Source organism: Ovis aries, chromosome 14, assembly GCF_016772045.2.
Source record: "Ovis aries strain OAR_USU_Benz2616 breed Rambouillet chromosome 14, ARS-UI_Ramb_v3.0, whole genome shotgun sequence".
Classification (NCBI taxonomy): Eukaryota; Metazoa; Chordata; class Mammalia; order Artiodactyla; family Bovidae; genus Ovis; species Ovis aries.
The window spans coordinates 45,774,224-45,790,160 of NC_056067.1; the positions used below are offsets into that span (position 1 = coordinate 45,774,224).

At 50.9% G+C, this 15,937-nt stretch overlaps 3 protein-coding genes across 3 annotated transcripts; 1 reads left to right on the top strand and 2 right to left on the bottom strand.

The window, feature by feature from the left end:
- Window positions 1-26: 26 nt before the first annotated feature.
- Window positions 27-2,570, bottom strand: HSPB6 (heat shock protein family B (small) member 6). Its single transcript, XM_027977443.2, has 3 exons — window positions 2,342-2,570; window positions 1,220-1,342; window positions 27-1,108 (listed from the first exon to the last, which is right to left on the bottom strand). Exons 1-3 carry the CDS (start codon window positions 2,537-2,539, stop codon window positions 935-937), a joined length of 495 nt encoding a protein of 164 aa, XP_027833244.1. The 5' UTR covers window positions 2,540-2,570; the 3' UTR covers window positions 27-934.
- A 1,093-nt stretch (window positions 2,571-3,663) lies between these two features.
- Window positions 3,664-15,937, top strand: PROSER3 (proline and serine rich 3). Its single transcript, XM_027977394.2, has 10 exons — window positions 3,664-5,885; window positions 6,103-6,305; window positions 7,421-7,548; window positions 7,636-7,745; window positions 8,578-8,660; window positions 8,762-8,904; window positions 14,111-14,304; window positions 14,420-15,407; window positions 15,511-15,592; window positions 15,747-15,937. The coding sequence occupies exons 1-10, from the start codon at window positions 5,880-5,882 to the stop codon at window positions 15,871-15,873; spliced, it is 2,064 nt and encodes a 687-aa protein (XP_027833195.2). The 5' UTR covers window positions 3,664-5,879; the 3' UTR covers window positions 15,874-15,937.
- Window positions 4,656-5,663, bottom strand: LOC101122717 (non-histone chromosomal protein HMG-14). The gene has a single exon (XM_012190198.5). The coding sequence runs from the start codon at window positions 5,542-5,544 to the stop codon at window positions 5,239-5,241; it is 306 nt and encodes a 101-aa protein (XP_012045588.1). The 5' UTR covers window positions 5,545-5,663; the 3' UTR covers window positions 4,656-5,238.

Sequence of the window (15,937 nt, forward strand, 5' to 3'; positions counted from 1 at the left end):
TCCTGGATCAGACATAAAACAGTTGGCACAGCTCTAGCACATTTATTGGGGGAGTGGACCTAGGTAGGGGATGGGGCATCAGGGAATTTGAGGAGGGAGAAAGATTGTAGGGAATTAAAGAAAGTGGCTGCTTGGTTGGGTCTTGGAGAATAAGGGGAGGGTGTTGTGGTTGGAGATTTGGGGGGTCAAGACAAAGTGACTGAGGAGTTCTGGATAGCGTGAGATATCTGTGCAGACTCTGGGGAGGAGGGGTAGGTATCTGTACAGTTCGAGGTTGAGGGTTCTGGTTGGCTTAGAATAGGGGTACAAAGGTAGGGTCAGAAAAGGCGTTCAAGGATCTGGGAGTGGCTGGCTGAGGTTTCAGGTTAGAAGATGGGTTGGAGGGAGAGGGTGAGAAGTGGTGTATCTGGTTGGAATGAAGGGAAGGATCCAGAGTCTTGGGGACCAGGCCAGGATGGTCCGGGGTGGGAGGTCTGTGCAGAGTCTTGGACATTTGAGAAGGGGGGATTATGCTTGACTGGCCTAGGGTGGGGCAGGGCTGTCTACACCATGATCTTTGGTGGTGGGTCGGATTGAAATGGGGTGAGGGGATGTTTTTCTAGAAAAGTCAAAAGGAAATAGGGAGTTTGAAGTGGGGTTATATGCCAAGTGGGGTTGGTGGAAATGAGAGACTAGCTGAGGGATTGTGGTTGTAGGGTCTGGAAGTCAGAGAGGTGTCTGGAGATTTGAAAGCACGAGAGGGTGTGAGAGCCGGAGTGTCAGTGGAAAGTAAGTTATCAGGGATGAGTAGGTTGGAAGGTTCAAGGCACATCCCAGACTGGGTGGGCGGGTAGTCTTGGCGCGCGCTGGGGACACCTGGCTGGGCGGAGTCAGGTCGGCTTTGAAAGGGCGGGGGCGCTGAGGCGGCTCCCAGGGTTCAGGTGTGCCCTGACCCCTACTTGGCAGCCGCCCCGGGCGGCGACTGCAGTGGGGCCTGGGCCGGCGCAGGTGCGGCCTGGATGGAAAGGACGCCCTCAGGGGACAGCGCAGACGTCACGGCCGCAGGGTCCACACCAGGCGGCAAGCGGTAGCGGCGGTGGAACTCGCGCGCAATGTATCCGTGCTCATCCTGGAGGGAGAGAGGCTTGAGAGATTCCGCCAGGTTCCCGTAGGTGCCCCGCCCCTCCCGCCTGTGGATCCCGCCTACTCGTTCTGGCCCCGCCCCCGCCAGCGGGCTCACCGGGCGCTCCTCGTGACGCGCATGAACTTCCACGTGGTCACCAACCACCTTGACGGCAATTTCCTCGGGTGAGAAGTGTTTCACATCCAGCAGCACCGAGAAATGCCCGGGGTCGGTAGATACCTACGTACAACCTGATGGTCATCGGGCGGGGCACGGCTCCTGGGGCCCAGCAAGGGCCCTCCCCTCGGTTCCCCCTTGGTTCCGGTGCTGCAGCCTATCCAGGCCTCCGGAACTGGGACGTCCCCTTTCCTGCTCTTAGCCACCCAGGACCTCTTTACCCAGAATAACTGGCATCATCCCTCCCCCTGTAGCCACCGGGGATCCAGGGTGATGAGGGTCCATCCCTTGCCCTCCAAGGTCAGGGACCGCTGCCCTCACAGGGTGAGGCCTGCCGGCTCCCCCAGAGTCAACAACCTCGTAGTCCGTGTATCCTCCTGGGCACTGACTCCTCAGCCCCATTCCCCTCAGGGCCCCTTGGAGCCCTTACTGCTCCACCTCCGCCAGAAATCCCCAAAAAGCCTCCTCCCAGATTCTCCAGAATCCTCTTTCTACCCTCCCGCTCGAGTTACGAGATTGCTTGAGCCCTCAGCAGTTATTAGTACTACTCCCCCACTTCTGAGTGTCCAGACCCCCCTTTCTCAAGTTGCAGGACCCTCCTTCCCCTCTGCCTCTCCAGGAGACACACACAGTCACCACCCACAGTCTCCAAACTCTCTTCCTCAAGAATAACAGAAAATGCCCTCCCCCCGCCCCGGGAGTCACTGGGAGCCCCACGCCCTTCAGAATGACTAGGCTCCCCCTTTTCCCCAGATTCCGTGAGTCCCCAGCCTCCTTCAGAATCACCAAGACACCCCTTCAGAGGGAGCATCCCCACCCTATTAGGGACCCTGCCCTTACACTCTGGGACGTGAGACCCTCCTCACACCGACTGGGCCCTCCCACCCGATTCAGGGAAACGATCTTTGAGAATCCATACTCCAGGAACTCCGGAAGCCCCTCTGAGTGGCTGGACTCTCCACCCCGCTCAAAGTCAAGGGGCTTTCCTTAACCCCCCTCAAGGTGACCGAGGACCCCAGCCTTGGAAGTAGTCGGGTTACCGCCCCTCCCCTAGGTCTGCACCTGGGCGGTAGGCAGCGCCACGCTGGGTGCGCGCAGGTAGTAGGGGGCCAGCGCGGCAGGGCAGAGCGCAGCCAGCTCGGCCTCCAGCAGCCCCTCGCCGAAGCGCTGGTCGAAGAGGCGCCCGGGAGCCGACAGCCCAGGCAAAGGGGCCGAGGCGCGGCGCAGCCAAGACGGCTGCACAGGCACTGGGATCTCCATCCTGCTCTGCCGTCGCCCTAGGCTCCGCAGTGCTCCAGCGAGCGCCGCCGCTGCTTTATAGTAGCCCTGTGTCCGCCCCTCGGCGGGCCGCCCGGGGACATTGGGACCGCGGCCAGAGCCGGCCATTAATAGAGCCTTATTTAGACAGCCCAACAATGACTTGGCCATTTATTAAGCTCCTGCTGGATGTCAGCGAGGTATCATTCCCTAATTTCCCGAAAGAAAAACTAAGGCTGAGGAGGCGGAGCCTTGCCAAAGTGGGGTGCAAGCGTGGCGTTTGGGACCTACAGCCTGAGAAACCCACCAAAAAATTCCCAGTCCCTTTAATCCACCCCCGCCCCGAAGGTGCTCTGAGGATGACGCAGATGCCGGTCTTGGGAGCAGATTCCTGGGTAGAGGGAATGCGGTAGCTGGGCCAGGCTGTCAGGACGACACAGAACAGACCCTATTCCCATTTGAGCAGGGCCCTGGACCCAACCCCCGGCAAGCCGGGCCTAATTCTGTGCGTCTGACTCAGCCTCGGGTGAGCAGGACAGCGGGATCTGCCAGGTGAGCAGAAGCCAGGGGGCGCGGGCAGGAACAGTCCAGGCTGGCCCCACGGGGGCCTAAAGCTGGGGCCCGAAATAGCTCGTTATGATCCAGCCACTTCGGCCGGGAGCCCAGGCGTGGCAGTTGGAGCAACCAGCTGCTCCTGGAGCAAGACGGAAGTGGTTAGAAGATCGGGAGGGACTGGTAGACTTCTGGACTGATGAAGGGACGGCGGCTAGAGAGGGGGTAGGCTCCCTGATGGCCCCTGCAACGGAAAAATCCGTAGACTGGAATCTGGATGAGATTTAGACAGCAAGAGGGGGAGTGGTTAGAATACACGACTACAGCAAAGAGAGAGTACATTGGGACTTCCTCCTAACCGCGAGCCCAGCCTCGGATCCTTTCCATTGGTCCACGGGCTTGCCAATTACTGCATCTCGCTACCGTTCCCCAATCAAACATTCCCTCTCATTCCCGTTACAGCCAATTGTGAGGGATCTTCCTTTGGCCATTGTCCAATTACTTTTATTTTCCTCTCTATCATTGGTCGCCTTAGAGACCGCTCTCTTCCCGCGCCGGCAGTCCCAAAGAGGGGCGGGGTTATAGAGTATTGCTAAGCGACAAAGGTGCGCTCCGGGAGAGTCCGGTGACCGAGCAGAGCCGGCGGAATCTGCAAGGTAGCTGCAGGATGGACTTCAGGTGATGGATTACAGGAGGCCTGGGGAGGATCAAGGGTGAGAGTAACACAACCTAAGATCAGATTTGCTACGTTCCAGAGTCAAGGGTTCTCAACCTTACTGGAACTACAACTCCCAAGATGCTCCACAGCCTTAAGCGGCTCCGACCTTGGACTTTACCACTGCGGGGGTTCCATAGCGTTTTACGTTCCGCTAAGTGGCCCTAAGGGCTTTTTTTTTTTTTTTTTTCCTAAAAGTGTCTGGGGGCACCTTGGGAATTAAGATTCGTAATTTTGAATTTGCTCCAAGACTGCCACGGGTGTCTTGCTTAGGCGGAGCCCAATGACTATAGGAATTGTAATCCATCTACTCCCCTTCTTAATGTCCTAAGGACTTATGGGAAATATACAGTGATAGGGTTTAGCCTTGGCTCTTTTCCTGACTTCCACTTCAGAGTCACCAGAAACACTGCGAAACAGATGTATGTAGATGCCCAGCCCCGTTCCAGATACTCTGATTCTTTTGATCTTGGGTGAGCATCACGCCTCTGTATTTTTAAAAGACTCCTCTTAGACTGGATCCAGGGTTACGAATCACCAACCAACAGTTCCCGGGTTCTCTTTTGAGACTGCTCCAGGGACTGGTGGGAATCGTGCCTCCAGTGTCATTATCTTTTTTTTTTTTTTTTCTTTTATAACTGAGATTTTATTGGTTGTTTTGAGGATCACTACACAGACATTTCAATTTGTACACAATTCTTCACATACGTACCAGAAATCTAAAATATCATGTAGTTGTGATTCTTAACAGTTATTCCAGTGACTTTCCAGCTTAAAATTTGGAGCAAACTTTCCTTAACAGGATATCAAGTACCAATATCTTCAAATATTGATATGCTGTTACATCTTAAGTCCCACTGATTCACAATTTAATATCATATACACTACATACCCAAACTGTCAATCGTTCACAGCACATTAACCAAGTTACTAGGAAAACTGGACTACCACGACCAAAGATGTTATAGTATAGTGCACAAAATTCTGACCAGGAGAGCCAAGATCAAAAAGTGGTTTTCTGTAGGAAATAATTCTACCAAAACAATATGGGAAGAGAAGTAATTTAAAGTGTTCAAGACATTAACTGCACAACTGACTCCAAACTGCCATTTAGTATGCTTTTGTATTATAGGATATAAAAGCTACCCCCCATCTATGGAATGTTAAGCTGACACCCAAGACAATCAAAGCCTCCCGTATCCAATATCCCACTATTTTCTGGTTGCACCAAAAAATAAACAACCAGCAAATGATTTCACCTCTTAAAAAAAAGCATTTACACTTAAAAAATGGGATGAGGTGGGATTCCCTCCTTTTTAAAAATGTTTCTAGAGCTACTAAAAAACTTGCATTTACAAAATAGTTGATAAAAATATTCCTCTGGATTGTACAAGAAGGGAAACAGGGACCACTGACAGGACTCGGTGTGTGGTTATTAATCAGACTTGGCTTCTTTCTCTTCTGCTTCATCAGAGGCTGGGCTCTCCTCGTTTTTAGTCTCTCCATTTTCTGCAGGTAAGTCTTCTTTAGTCTCCTGGTTAGCCACTTCCGCCTGTTTTCCCTTTGCTCCTCTTTTCCCTTTTGTTTGCACTTTTTTGTCTGAAGATTTATCCTTTCCCGCCGCCTTTTTTGGCTTCGTTTCCACTTTCGCAGGAGCCGGTTTAGCTGACAACCTCGCCGATCTCCTCTTGGGCTCCTCCTTCGCCGCCCCCTCGGCGGAGCTGACCTTCCTCTTGGGCATCGTGGCGACGGGGCGGGCGAGAGCCGTGTGCCTGAGGGCCGCGGCGCGCCGAGAGCCTTCGCGAAGCTGAGTAGCCCGACCGCAGCCGCTCCTCCCGCCGCCCGAGCTGCTGGGACCCCTCCAGTGTCATTATCTTGAATGTACAGTGGTGCTTCATGGAAATTATAGTTCGTCTCTTCCAGGATTCCGTGGGAACCGTAGTGTGGTTTGAAGCCACTACTGGCCATTCTGAAGCTAAACCTGGCACCCCCAGGTGAGGACACCCCACAGAGAGTGCTGTGTGCCAACCAGTAAGAAGGGAGTGAAGACTAGAGGGAAGGAAGACGTGATGAGAGATGGGGGTGAGAGATTAAAAGAAAGCCTCTCCTCTCTTCCCCATGGCCTTGCCCTTGTCCTCCACCACCTGAATCACTTGTCACCTCCCCAATCACTCTGAGTTGTTGCCATTGTGGGATGTGTTTCCGCCCCTCTGGACTGAGATTTCATATGTGTCTTCGTTTTGCTACAGGGATGACTCCTCAGCCTCACTTTTTCTTCTCTTCACCTCCTCTGTATTAGACCCTGAGCCGATCCACATCCCAGAGATCCAGACTTCCAGAAGCTTCCAAGGCTCTGGCCACAGGCCCCAGCTCCCCTGAGCTGTTTGAGGAGTCCTGGCCATCCAGCTCAGGGACCCCTTCCCCACCCAGCACCGCTGAGGGCCAGATGAGAACCTCCCCACCACCCATCGTGACTGACAGTGGGGACTCTGTGGTGGCCAAGTAAGTTCCAGTAGCTCTCAGGGGAAAGAAGGATTTGGATCAGTGTGAGGGGGCAGACATCCATAATAATCATCCTAGCCAGAGCTGCACTTTTAGGATCATGCTTCATTCACGTTACCAAGCGCTCTGGAGCTAGATTCAAATCCAGGCTTTATCACTGTACAATCCTGCCCTCAGTTTCTTCATCTGTATATTGAGGATATTAATAGCACATATGTTCTGGGTCTGTTTTAAGTTTTCAATGAATTACCATCAGTACTGCATCTGTAACAAACAATAGTGAGCCACATAGTGAGCCCTTGGATTTGTAGGATCCAAGTTCAGCTGCTATAAGAAGGAGTCCCAAATGAATCGTGCCTTAAACAAGAGTGTTTATCAATATGTCTCCCTCACATAACAGTCCAGGCAGAAGCAACCAGGGCTGATATGCTGCTAAGCTGCTGCTGCTGCTGCTGCTAAGTCGCTTCAGTTGTGTCCGACTCTGTGCGACCGCATAGAGGGCAGCCCACCAGGCTCCCCCGTCCCTGGGATTCTCCAGGCAAGAACACTGGAGTGGTTTGCCATTGTCTTCTCCAATGCATGCAAGTGAAAAGGGAAAGTGAAGTCGCTCAGTCGAGTCCGACCCTCAGCAACCCCATGGACTGCAGCCTTCCAGGCTCCTCCATCCATGGGATTTTCCAGGCAAGAGTACTGGAGTGGGGTGCCACTGCCTTCTCCAGGGCTGATATGGCAGCCACTAACTGAGGTGTCAGAGACACGGTTTCCTTCTCTCTTGTTGCTCTCCCTTCCCTAGGCTGTTACCCTTTCCTTCATGGCCCATAATGGCTCCCAGCCATATCCACTTTCCAGAATTGCATCTTGTGGTCAGGAATATACATGGCCATAAATCTGCAAGGGTATCTAGAAAATGTGTTTATAGAAGAGTGGCTATGTCCCCAGGGTTATATCGTCTTACATAATATTGCATTACTGTATAAGAAAGGAGAACAGATGCTGAGGATCAACTCCCAAGTGTTGCTATGGTGCTATATATACATTGACTATTGTGATTATTATTGTTATTATTATTGGGTGCTCCTCATCCCACCCACCTCCCAATTCTCTGATGCTCGCAGGTACATAAACCGGTTCCGACAGGCTCAGCCCACAAGCCGAGAAGAACGCCAGTCTGCAGGCCCAACCCCAGCTGACTTTTGGTGGCTGCGGCCTGAATCTTCAGACCCTGGCAGTCAACTTGCAGCAGGTACCTGCTTCAGTCTCATCTCCTCCTGAGCAATACCCCCAGCAGCTCCTCTACCTGCCCCCAACTAAATCAATTGGGGCATCTCAGCAGGAGCCAGTGAACCAGAAGGAAGACCCTACACAGCAGCCCTGACTCATGCTAAGATGGCCAGTGCATCAAAGGCTAAGGCTGTGGCACCCCTTCAGGAAATAAAGCAGGTGACACTACCACCCACTTCTTTCCCTCCATGCCTGGACTGATAGCACCAGCCCTGAGATAGAACTAGTGTCAGAAATTCCCTGGTGATCTAGTGGTTAAGACTCTCCACTTCCAATGCAGGGTGCGCAGGTTCGACCCTTGGTCAGGAAATTAGATCCTATATGCCACTGCATGGCTCAGCCAGAAAAGAAGAAGGAAAAAAAAAAAACAAATAAACATGGAGTTAGCATTAGAGTCAACCCCCAGTTCAAGGAAGCCTAAACAAAAAAGGGAGGCTTTGTTAGCTAGTGTAATCAAGAAATCCAAAACTAGATGCTTTACAGCATAGCTGAATCCAGGTAACTGACCAGTATTGGGAGGAACTCAACTCTCATGGCTTTTGGTTCCTCCTTGTTTGGCTCAATCTCAGGTAGGCTTTCCCCTCAAAATAGCTAAGATGTCTCCAGTAGCTGTAGGTGTCTGATATACCTGATTACTCCAGTGAAAAGAAAAAGCTTTTCCAATAGCTCCATCCAAAGCCCCAGGACTTACTCTCATTCACTCATCCTTGTGAGCCAGTCACTGTGAACTGGAGGACAGAACACTGTGACCAGCCAGGCCTGATCAGGAAGGTAGGGTCAACCCTTCTACTATAACAATGACTACACTGAGGGTTATGGATCCACAGAGGGAAACCTGGTCTGTCTTCCCTAAGGAGGAGGAGCAGATTGTCAGCCAGCATGTGAGGATGCCAGGTGGAATGTAGACCTGCATTCAGGCCCTCTGTCCAGAGCCCCTTTCCCAGAAGCCTTTGCAATGGGGGCTAGTCTCTGACCCCCTCTCACCTCACAGAGTCTCAACACATGGAACTCATCCCTGCTGGACTTGGAGACACTGAGCTTGCAAAGCAGAGCTGCCAGGCTGCTCAAACGCAGGTGCCTCCCCCGCCCACATCATCCTCCCCAGTCCTTCCTCTCTGGGCCCAGGCTGCTGCCTCTGAGACCCCGGTGGCCTCACTTCTGCCTTCTCCCTCCAGCAAGGCCTCCGTCTCCTCCACCTCCTCCCTCAGCCCCAGCGATGGTGGCAGCTCCTCATTCCCTGTCAGCTCTGATGGCCTCTCTCCCTTCTCCATGACCTTCACTCCTGACTCCATCAAGGACCCTGACCTCACGGCACAAGGTAAGTGCTGGGAGGTGAGGATGAGGGCAGTCTGGGTGCAAATTCCAACTTTTCGACTTATAGCTCTGTGACCTTGGGCTTCTCTGCACTTTGTTTACCCAGCTGTAAAACAGGGATAATAACTGTATTCCCCTGCTGTAGGTGTCGTGAGGATTGAAAGAGTTGGTGAATACATGGAGTACACAGCATGGCTCTGTTAACAGTACCTATCATGGGAGGACTTCCCTGGTGGTCCAGTGGTTAAGACTCCACACTGCCAATGCAGGGGGTGCAGTTTCAATCCCTGATCAGGGAACTGAGATCCCGCATGCTATGAGCCAGGGCCAAAAAAATTAAGAAAGCATACACAGTAGCTCCCATGAGTATGCAATTTCTCTCTCTGCATCCTGTCTGCAGTTCTGAACATGAAGCTCCAAAATCAGAAGGCTTGTTGCAAATTTGGCACCATAGCTGATTTGGCAGCAAAATTTGACCTAAACAGTATGAAGAGTATTTATATATCTATCTCATTTAGGATGAAGTCATCCTTTTTTTAATTGAGGCATAGTTGATTGACAATATTCTATTAGTTTAAGGTGGACGACATAGTAATTCAAATGTTCATAGATTATACTCCATTTGAAGTTATTTGCGGAGATGGTGATTTAGTGTCCAACTGTAGCCCACCAGGCTCCTCTGCCCATGGAATTTCCCAGGCAAGAATACTGGAGTGGGTTGCTATTTCCTGAATAGAATCCATGTCTCCTGCATTGCAGGCAGATTCTTTGTCACTTGGCCACCAGGGAACCTCTTAACATTATTAGGTTAGCCAAAAAGTTCATTTGGTTAGTGAATACATTATTCAGTAAAGTTCTTGGTGAGAATGAAGAGTATGTCTTTTATTTTCACTTAAAACCAAATAAATTTTTTGGCCAACCCTATATTCTAAAATATTGGCTATCTTTCTTGTGCTCCACAATATATCTTTGTAGCCTATTTATACACAGTAGTTTTTACCTCTTATCCCCTGTCCCTATCCCACCCTTCCCCTGCTTCCCTCTATCCTAACCACTGGTTTGTTCCCTATATCTGTGAGTCAATTTCTGTTTTTTTTTAATATTCATTTGTTTTATTCTTTCAGTTCTACATATAAGTGATAAAATATGGTATTCATCTTTCTCTGTCTGACTTATTTCACTAAGCATAATATCTTCCCCTCACCCCCAGAAAAGAACCATTTGTGTTGTTGCAAATGGTAGAATTTCATTCTTTTTTTAATGGATGAGTAATACTCCACTGTATATATACACCACATCTTCTTTATCCATTCATCTGTTGATGAATACCAAAGTTGCTTCTGTATTTTGGCTGTTGTAAATAATGCTGCTGTTGGGGTGCATGTATCTTTTCAAATTACTGTTTTCATTTTCTTTAGACATATACCCAGGAGTGGAATTGCTGGAATGTATCATAGTTCTATTTTTAGTCTTTTGAGGAATCTCCATGCTGTTTTCCACTGTAGCTGTACCAATTTAAACACATTCCCATAAACACTGTACTACAAGGGTTCCCTTTTCTCCACATCTTTGCCAACATTTGTTATTTGTGGTCTTTTTAATGATAACCATTTAGAAAGATTTGAGGTGATTATCTCATTGTGGTTTTGATTTGCATTTCTCTGATGAGTAGTAATGTTGAGCATCTTTTAATGTGTCTGTTGGCCATCTGTCTTATTCAGAAAAGTGTCTGTTCAGGTCTTCTGCCCATCTCTTTAAAAAAAAAAAAAAAAAAAACTTTTTATTTCGTTCGTCAGAGCCTGAGTCTGGAAACACCCATGGAGTCATCCTATGGGGATGGGACTGACATTGATAAAATAGTCTGTGCATCAGAAGAGCTGCCATATGTACAGGGTTAAAATTACTCACAGCTCAGAGTAAGAGGAGGAATAATACAAAGTGGGGCAGGGGTGGGGGTTGTCTAGTGCTTCTGCAGATGTGAATCTGCTTCCACCCGCACCCCCAACTCCGCCACCAGCCCCAGGGAAAGCAAGGGGCCATGGGCAGGGCCGGTCGCCACTCGGGGCTGCGGGGCAGCGAGGCCAGGCACCCAGGAAGTGGCCTCAGTTGCCCTCAGGAAGATTCTACCCATCTTTTAATCAAGTTTTTTTTTTTTAATGTTAAGTTGTATGAGCTATTAATCCCTTTCTGGTCGTATCACTTGCAAATGTTTTCTCCCATTCAATAGGTTGTCTTTTTGTTTTGTTGATTGTTTCCTTTGCTGTACAAAACTTTTAAGTTTAATTGGGTCCCATTCATTTATTTTTGTTTTTGTTTCCTTTGCCTTAGGAGATAGATCTACAAAAATATTGCTACGCCATGGCTATGTTATCTTCTAGGAGTTGTATGGCTCAGATCTTACATTTAGGTCTTTAATCCATCTTGAGTTTATTTTTGTATATGGTGGGAGAAAATGTTCTAATATTCTTTTACATGTAGCTGTCCAGTTTTCCTGGAGAAGGCAATGGCACCCCACTCCAGTATTCTTGCCTGGAAAATCCCACAGACGGGGGAGTCTGGTAGGCTGCAGTCCATGGGGTCGTGAAGAGTCGGACACAACGGAGTGACTTCCCTTTCACTTTTCACTTTCATGCACTGGAGAAGGAAATGGCAACCCACTCCAGTGTTCTTGCCTGGAGAATCCCAGGGACGGGGGAATCTGGTGGGCTTCTGTCTATGGGGTTGCACAGTCGGACACGACTGAAGCGACTTAGCAGCAGCAGCAGTCCAGTTTTCCTAGCAGCACTTATTGAAGAAACTGTCTTTTCCCCATTGTATATTTTTGCCTCCTTTGTTGTAGATTAATTGACCATAAGTGTGTGGGTTCATTTCTGGGTGCTTTGATCTGTTCTATTCATCTGTGCCTATTTCTGTGCCAGTACCATACTGTTTTGATTACTGTGGCTTTGTAGTATAGTCTGAAGTCAGGGAGTAAATATTCGTTCTACTATGAATCTTATGAAATTTTTGTCTTTGTAAGTAAAAAAATGGTTGAATAATGGCAATTTCACACGTTCAACTATATACCAGTGTTCTATATACCTGATGTTCTGACCCAGATCCCTGTCAATCCTGTACATACCTAGCAACTTGACTAAAACATGCAAAGTGTTGAACTCTCAAATTTCTGCCCCCGAGATTTCAGAGGTTGGGTTAAAGAGGTGGGCTACTATTTTGTCATCACTGTTGTTACTATTACTCTGTGCCCCAGTTCCTGGGATGCAGTGGTAGCCAGGAAAAGAGTCTCTCCATATCTCATGGGACGCCCATGAGTGGGGACAGGCAAGCAGAGGGAACAGAGTGCTGTTTGTGCGTGTTGAGTGATCTTGCCCAAGCCATCCCAATTCTTTGATCCTTCCAAGCTTCTCTTTTTATTCACTTCTCCTTCCTGATCCTGTTGCCTCATCTGTAAAATAGGGATAAACCTACTACTTCATAAGTTTTTTGCAGAGTAAATATATGTATTCTTTATGCAACACACATTGAATACGTGTTGCCTGTGAAGCCTGTGTTCGAGATTGGGGATTCCTTAGTGAACCAACCATACGTGGTCTCACCTTCATGGTGCTCACAGAATAGTGAGTGTGGGGCACAGAATAGCTGCATAACTCCACAAACAAATATAAGCAGAAATGAGGGGCATGCAGGGGAGACTTGTGATACTGGGATGTCAGAGAAGGCCTTCCTGGAAGAGGTGCTATCTAAGTGGAAACCTGAATGATGAAGGTGAGGCCTATAGCCCTGTAGCCTGTACAAAGGACCTGAGGTGGGAGAGAGCACAATGCAGATAATGAACAAGAAAAGGCAAGAACCAGGGGTAAGGGTAGTGTGAGATAAAGTGGAAGATATTGGGAGGGGTCAGATTACATGGGGCTGTGTAGCCATGTGAGGCATTTGGTCATGATCTACTGGGGAGCCACAGGAGGGTGGTGAGCAAGGCAGGGACAAGATCTTTACCGGGTGTTAGCAAACTCCCTGTGGCTGCTACTCTGCTAGGAGCAGAGTAAAGGGAAGTGGCCAGGTCTGGAAATAGACTCACAGGATACAGAGGGGAGGGGACGGGAGGTCCCGGATGCTGCCCCCTACCTCGCTTCCCCTTCTCTGTGCAGCATTAGTAGGTAGGGCTTCTGAGAGATAATGATAGCCATACTAATCATGACTCATGAAATGATAACCTGGGTGATGGGAAATGAGGTCCCTTTGTCCCACAGGCCTGAGGATAGGTGGTGACCCTGCCCTTAGTCACTCCCGTATCCCCAGTACAGTGCTGGACACTGGAATGGAGCACAATTTTGCATATATTTATTTTCTATTTTGCCCTTAGGTTACATATACTGACACCAGGCCCTATTCTTGACACTGGGGATCTGGTAACAGCCTGGCAGATAAAAACTGCTGTCCTTGTGTAGCCGACATTATGGAGGGAGAGATGAACAATGAATAAGCAAAGAAGTGTGATCTTTAGTAATTAGAAGGTGATAGGTGCTAAGGAGAAAAATGGAACAGGAAAGAGGATGGAGGGTGGTAGTGCTGGGCTATTGCAATTTTGAATAGGGCAGCCAGGGATGGCCTCATGAAAAAGGTGGTACTTGGGCAAATACCTAAAGGACTTGGAGTTAATCCTGCGGATGCATAAGTGAAGAGCCTTCCAGGCAAAGGGAACCACAAGTGCAAAGACGTGCTTTTTACCAGGAGAGAGGTACAGCCCAGGGAAGATTCTAAATCAGGAGGGCCCTGACCTGACTCAGATGTTCACAGGCTCCCTGGACTGTGGATGGAGGCCGTTTCAGAGGATGGGAGAGAAGGGAAGCCATGGAGGAAGTTGTTATGGGTTGGCAAGTGAGGGTGGTAAAGTGGGGAGATGTGGGCAGATTCTGGAAGATCTGCCCTGGTCCCTGCTGTGACCACCGTGTCCAGAACAGTGCCTGGCACATAGTAAGGGCTCAGTAATATTTGTTGATGATGAAGAGTCAAATGATGACAGGTTGAAGCCCATGAGGGCTCTCTTCTCCGATTCTGCCCCCTTTCCCCATTTCCCAATCTGCAGGGGACTTGGGACAATATCTGGAGAGCCTGTCTGAATAACCTGGTACTCAAAGGGTGTGTGCTAGTCTATCCTTGCTCATCACCCAGGCCCTGCCTTACCCCTCTTCCCTCTACTTCCTCCACAGCAACCCCAGCACCTGCCCCCATCCCTACTCCTGCCCCCATCCCTACTCCTGCCCCGGGGTCCTCCCAGGCACCCCTGCGGCCAGAGGATGACATTCTGTACCAGTGGCGGCAGCGGCGGAAACTTGAACAGGCTCGAAGAAGCCAGGGTGACGGAACCTGGGTGCTGCCGCAGACTACTGCCCTCACCACCTCGGTGAGATGGAGGAGGGAGGAGCCTGAGGGGGGTGGAGGGAGGATCCTAAGGGAAGTTGGAGGAGGGGGGAGGCTGAGAGGGACTGAGGACTCTCTACCTTTTCTCTCCCTCTCAGGTCCCTTCCCCCATCTGTCCACAGCCATCTCCTCCCGCTGTGGAGACCCTTGGTTCCCTGGGAACCCAGTCTAACTCCATCCCACTTTGGGGCAGTGTGGTTCCACCTGTACTCCAGGAAGCTTTCCGCATGGAGAGGCCTCCTATTCCCCCAGGGTTCTCTCCACACATCTTTTGGGGTCCCAGTCCCCATGGATTCTTCTGGGCCCCACAGCCCAGTCCCTGGATATCTCTTGGGGTCATCCCTCCAACACTCCCGGCCTCCGCCCCAGCGCCCCCGGCCTCCGCCCCAGCGCCCCCGGCCTCCGCCCCAGCGACCCTGGCCTCCAATCCTGCCCCTCCAGCCTCAACCCCCGCGCCCCATGCCTCCACACCCACGACCCCTGCAGCCCCCCAGGGCCCCCCCATCCCTGCACCAAGCAGCCCAGAGGAGGTCGAGAAGCAAAGCTCCAAGCCTCGGAGAAGCAGAGACCAACGCCGGGAGTCTTCAGGGCGAGTCATGGCCGCGGATGAGCACGAGGGCCCTGGCCCGCAGCTCAGAGGCGCGCTGGGCCAGGTGGTGATGGCTCGGCTGTTTCCGGACAGCCTGGAGGACACGCCCCCCCGGTTTGAGGGCCCGCCTCCACACGAGGCTGAACCTCGGAAAGCCAAGGCCACACACCCTATGACCCGTCGCTCAGAGGTCACGGCTCATCTATCTGAATCACCGGATCGGTCTAAGGCGGTGTCTCGGAATGCCAAGACCATGCTCCCCCTAGCGGGATCAGTGCCTAGGAAAGACAAAGACACTCCCTTGGCTGAAGTCAAGCGTCTGCAGCCCAAGATCCTGCCTCCTCCAGCTGAGGTGGTGGCCACTTGTGTTAAGGCCCCGCCCCCTCCATTCGAGGCCGGGTCTTTAGAGGTGGTAGTCACGCCCTCACCCGATGCTGGCCACGCCCCCTCAGAAGACCTGCTCTCCCAGGCTGCCAGACTTCTGCAGGCTGCGGAAGGTGAGCAGGCGCGCACGCCGCGCGCGGCTGCCTGCCGTGTTCTGAATGGCAGTCCATTACTCTATGAGTCCGGCCCCTTGAATCTTGCTCCTTTCTCCCTTAGACTCTGATGGGAGCGAGTTCCAGGACGACCCTATACTGCAGGTGCTAAGGATTCAAAGGATGGCGCTGCGGCAGCAGAAAAGGTGACCATCGCCAGGATTTAACACACCCGGCCCCCGAATTCTGAGATTGCCATGTGGTGCCCACCTCTCCTGAACCCCTTTCCCAGAACATAGATAGCCCCAGACCCTAATCCTGAACAAATACCTCAACCTCTACCCACTGTCCTTTTTCCAGGAAAGTGGATGCCCAAATAGCCCGCCTGTTGGGCCACCCTGAAGACCCAGAGTCTCGGTCTCCTCCAGCCAGGTCGCCCCCCCGGGTCCCCAAGGCTGCGGCCGAGGAGGGAAGGAGTCTCTCTTGAGGCCAGACGACCTTGAATTGTATAGATTCTATTTTTCTTAATAAAAAAATTTTTTTTCAAATTA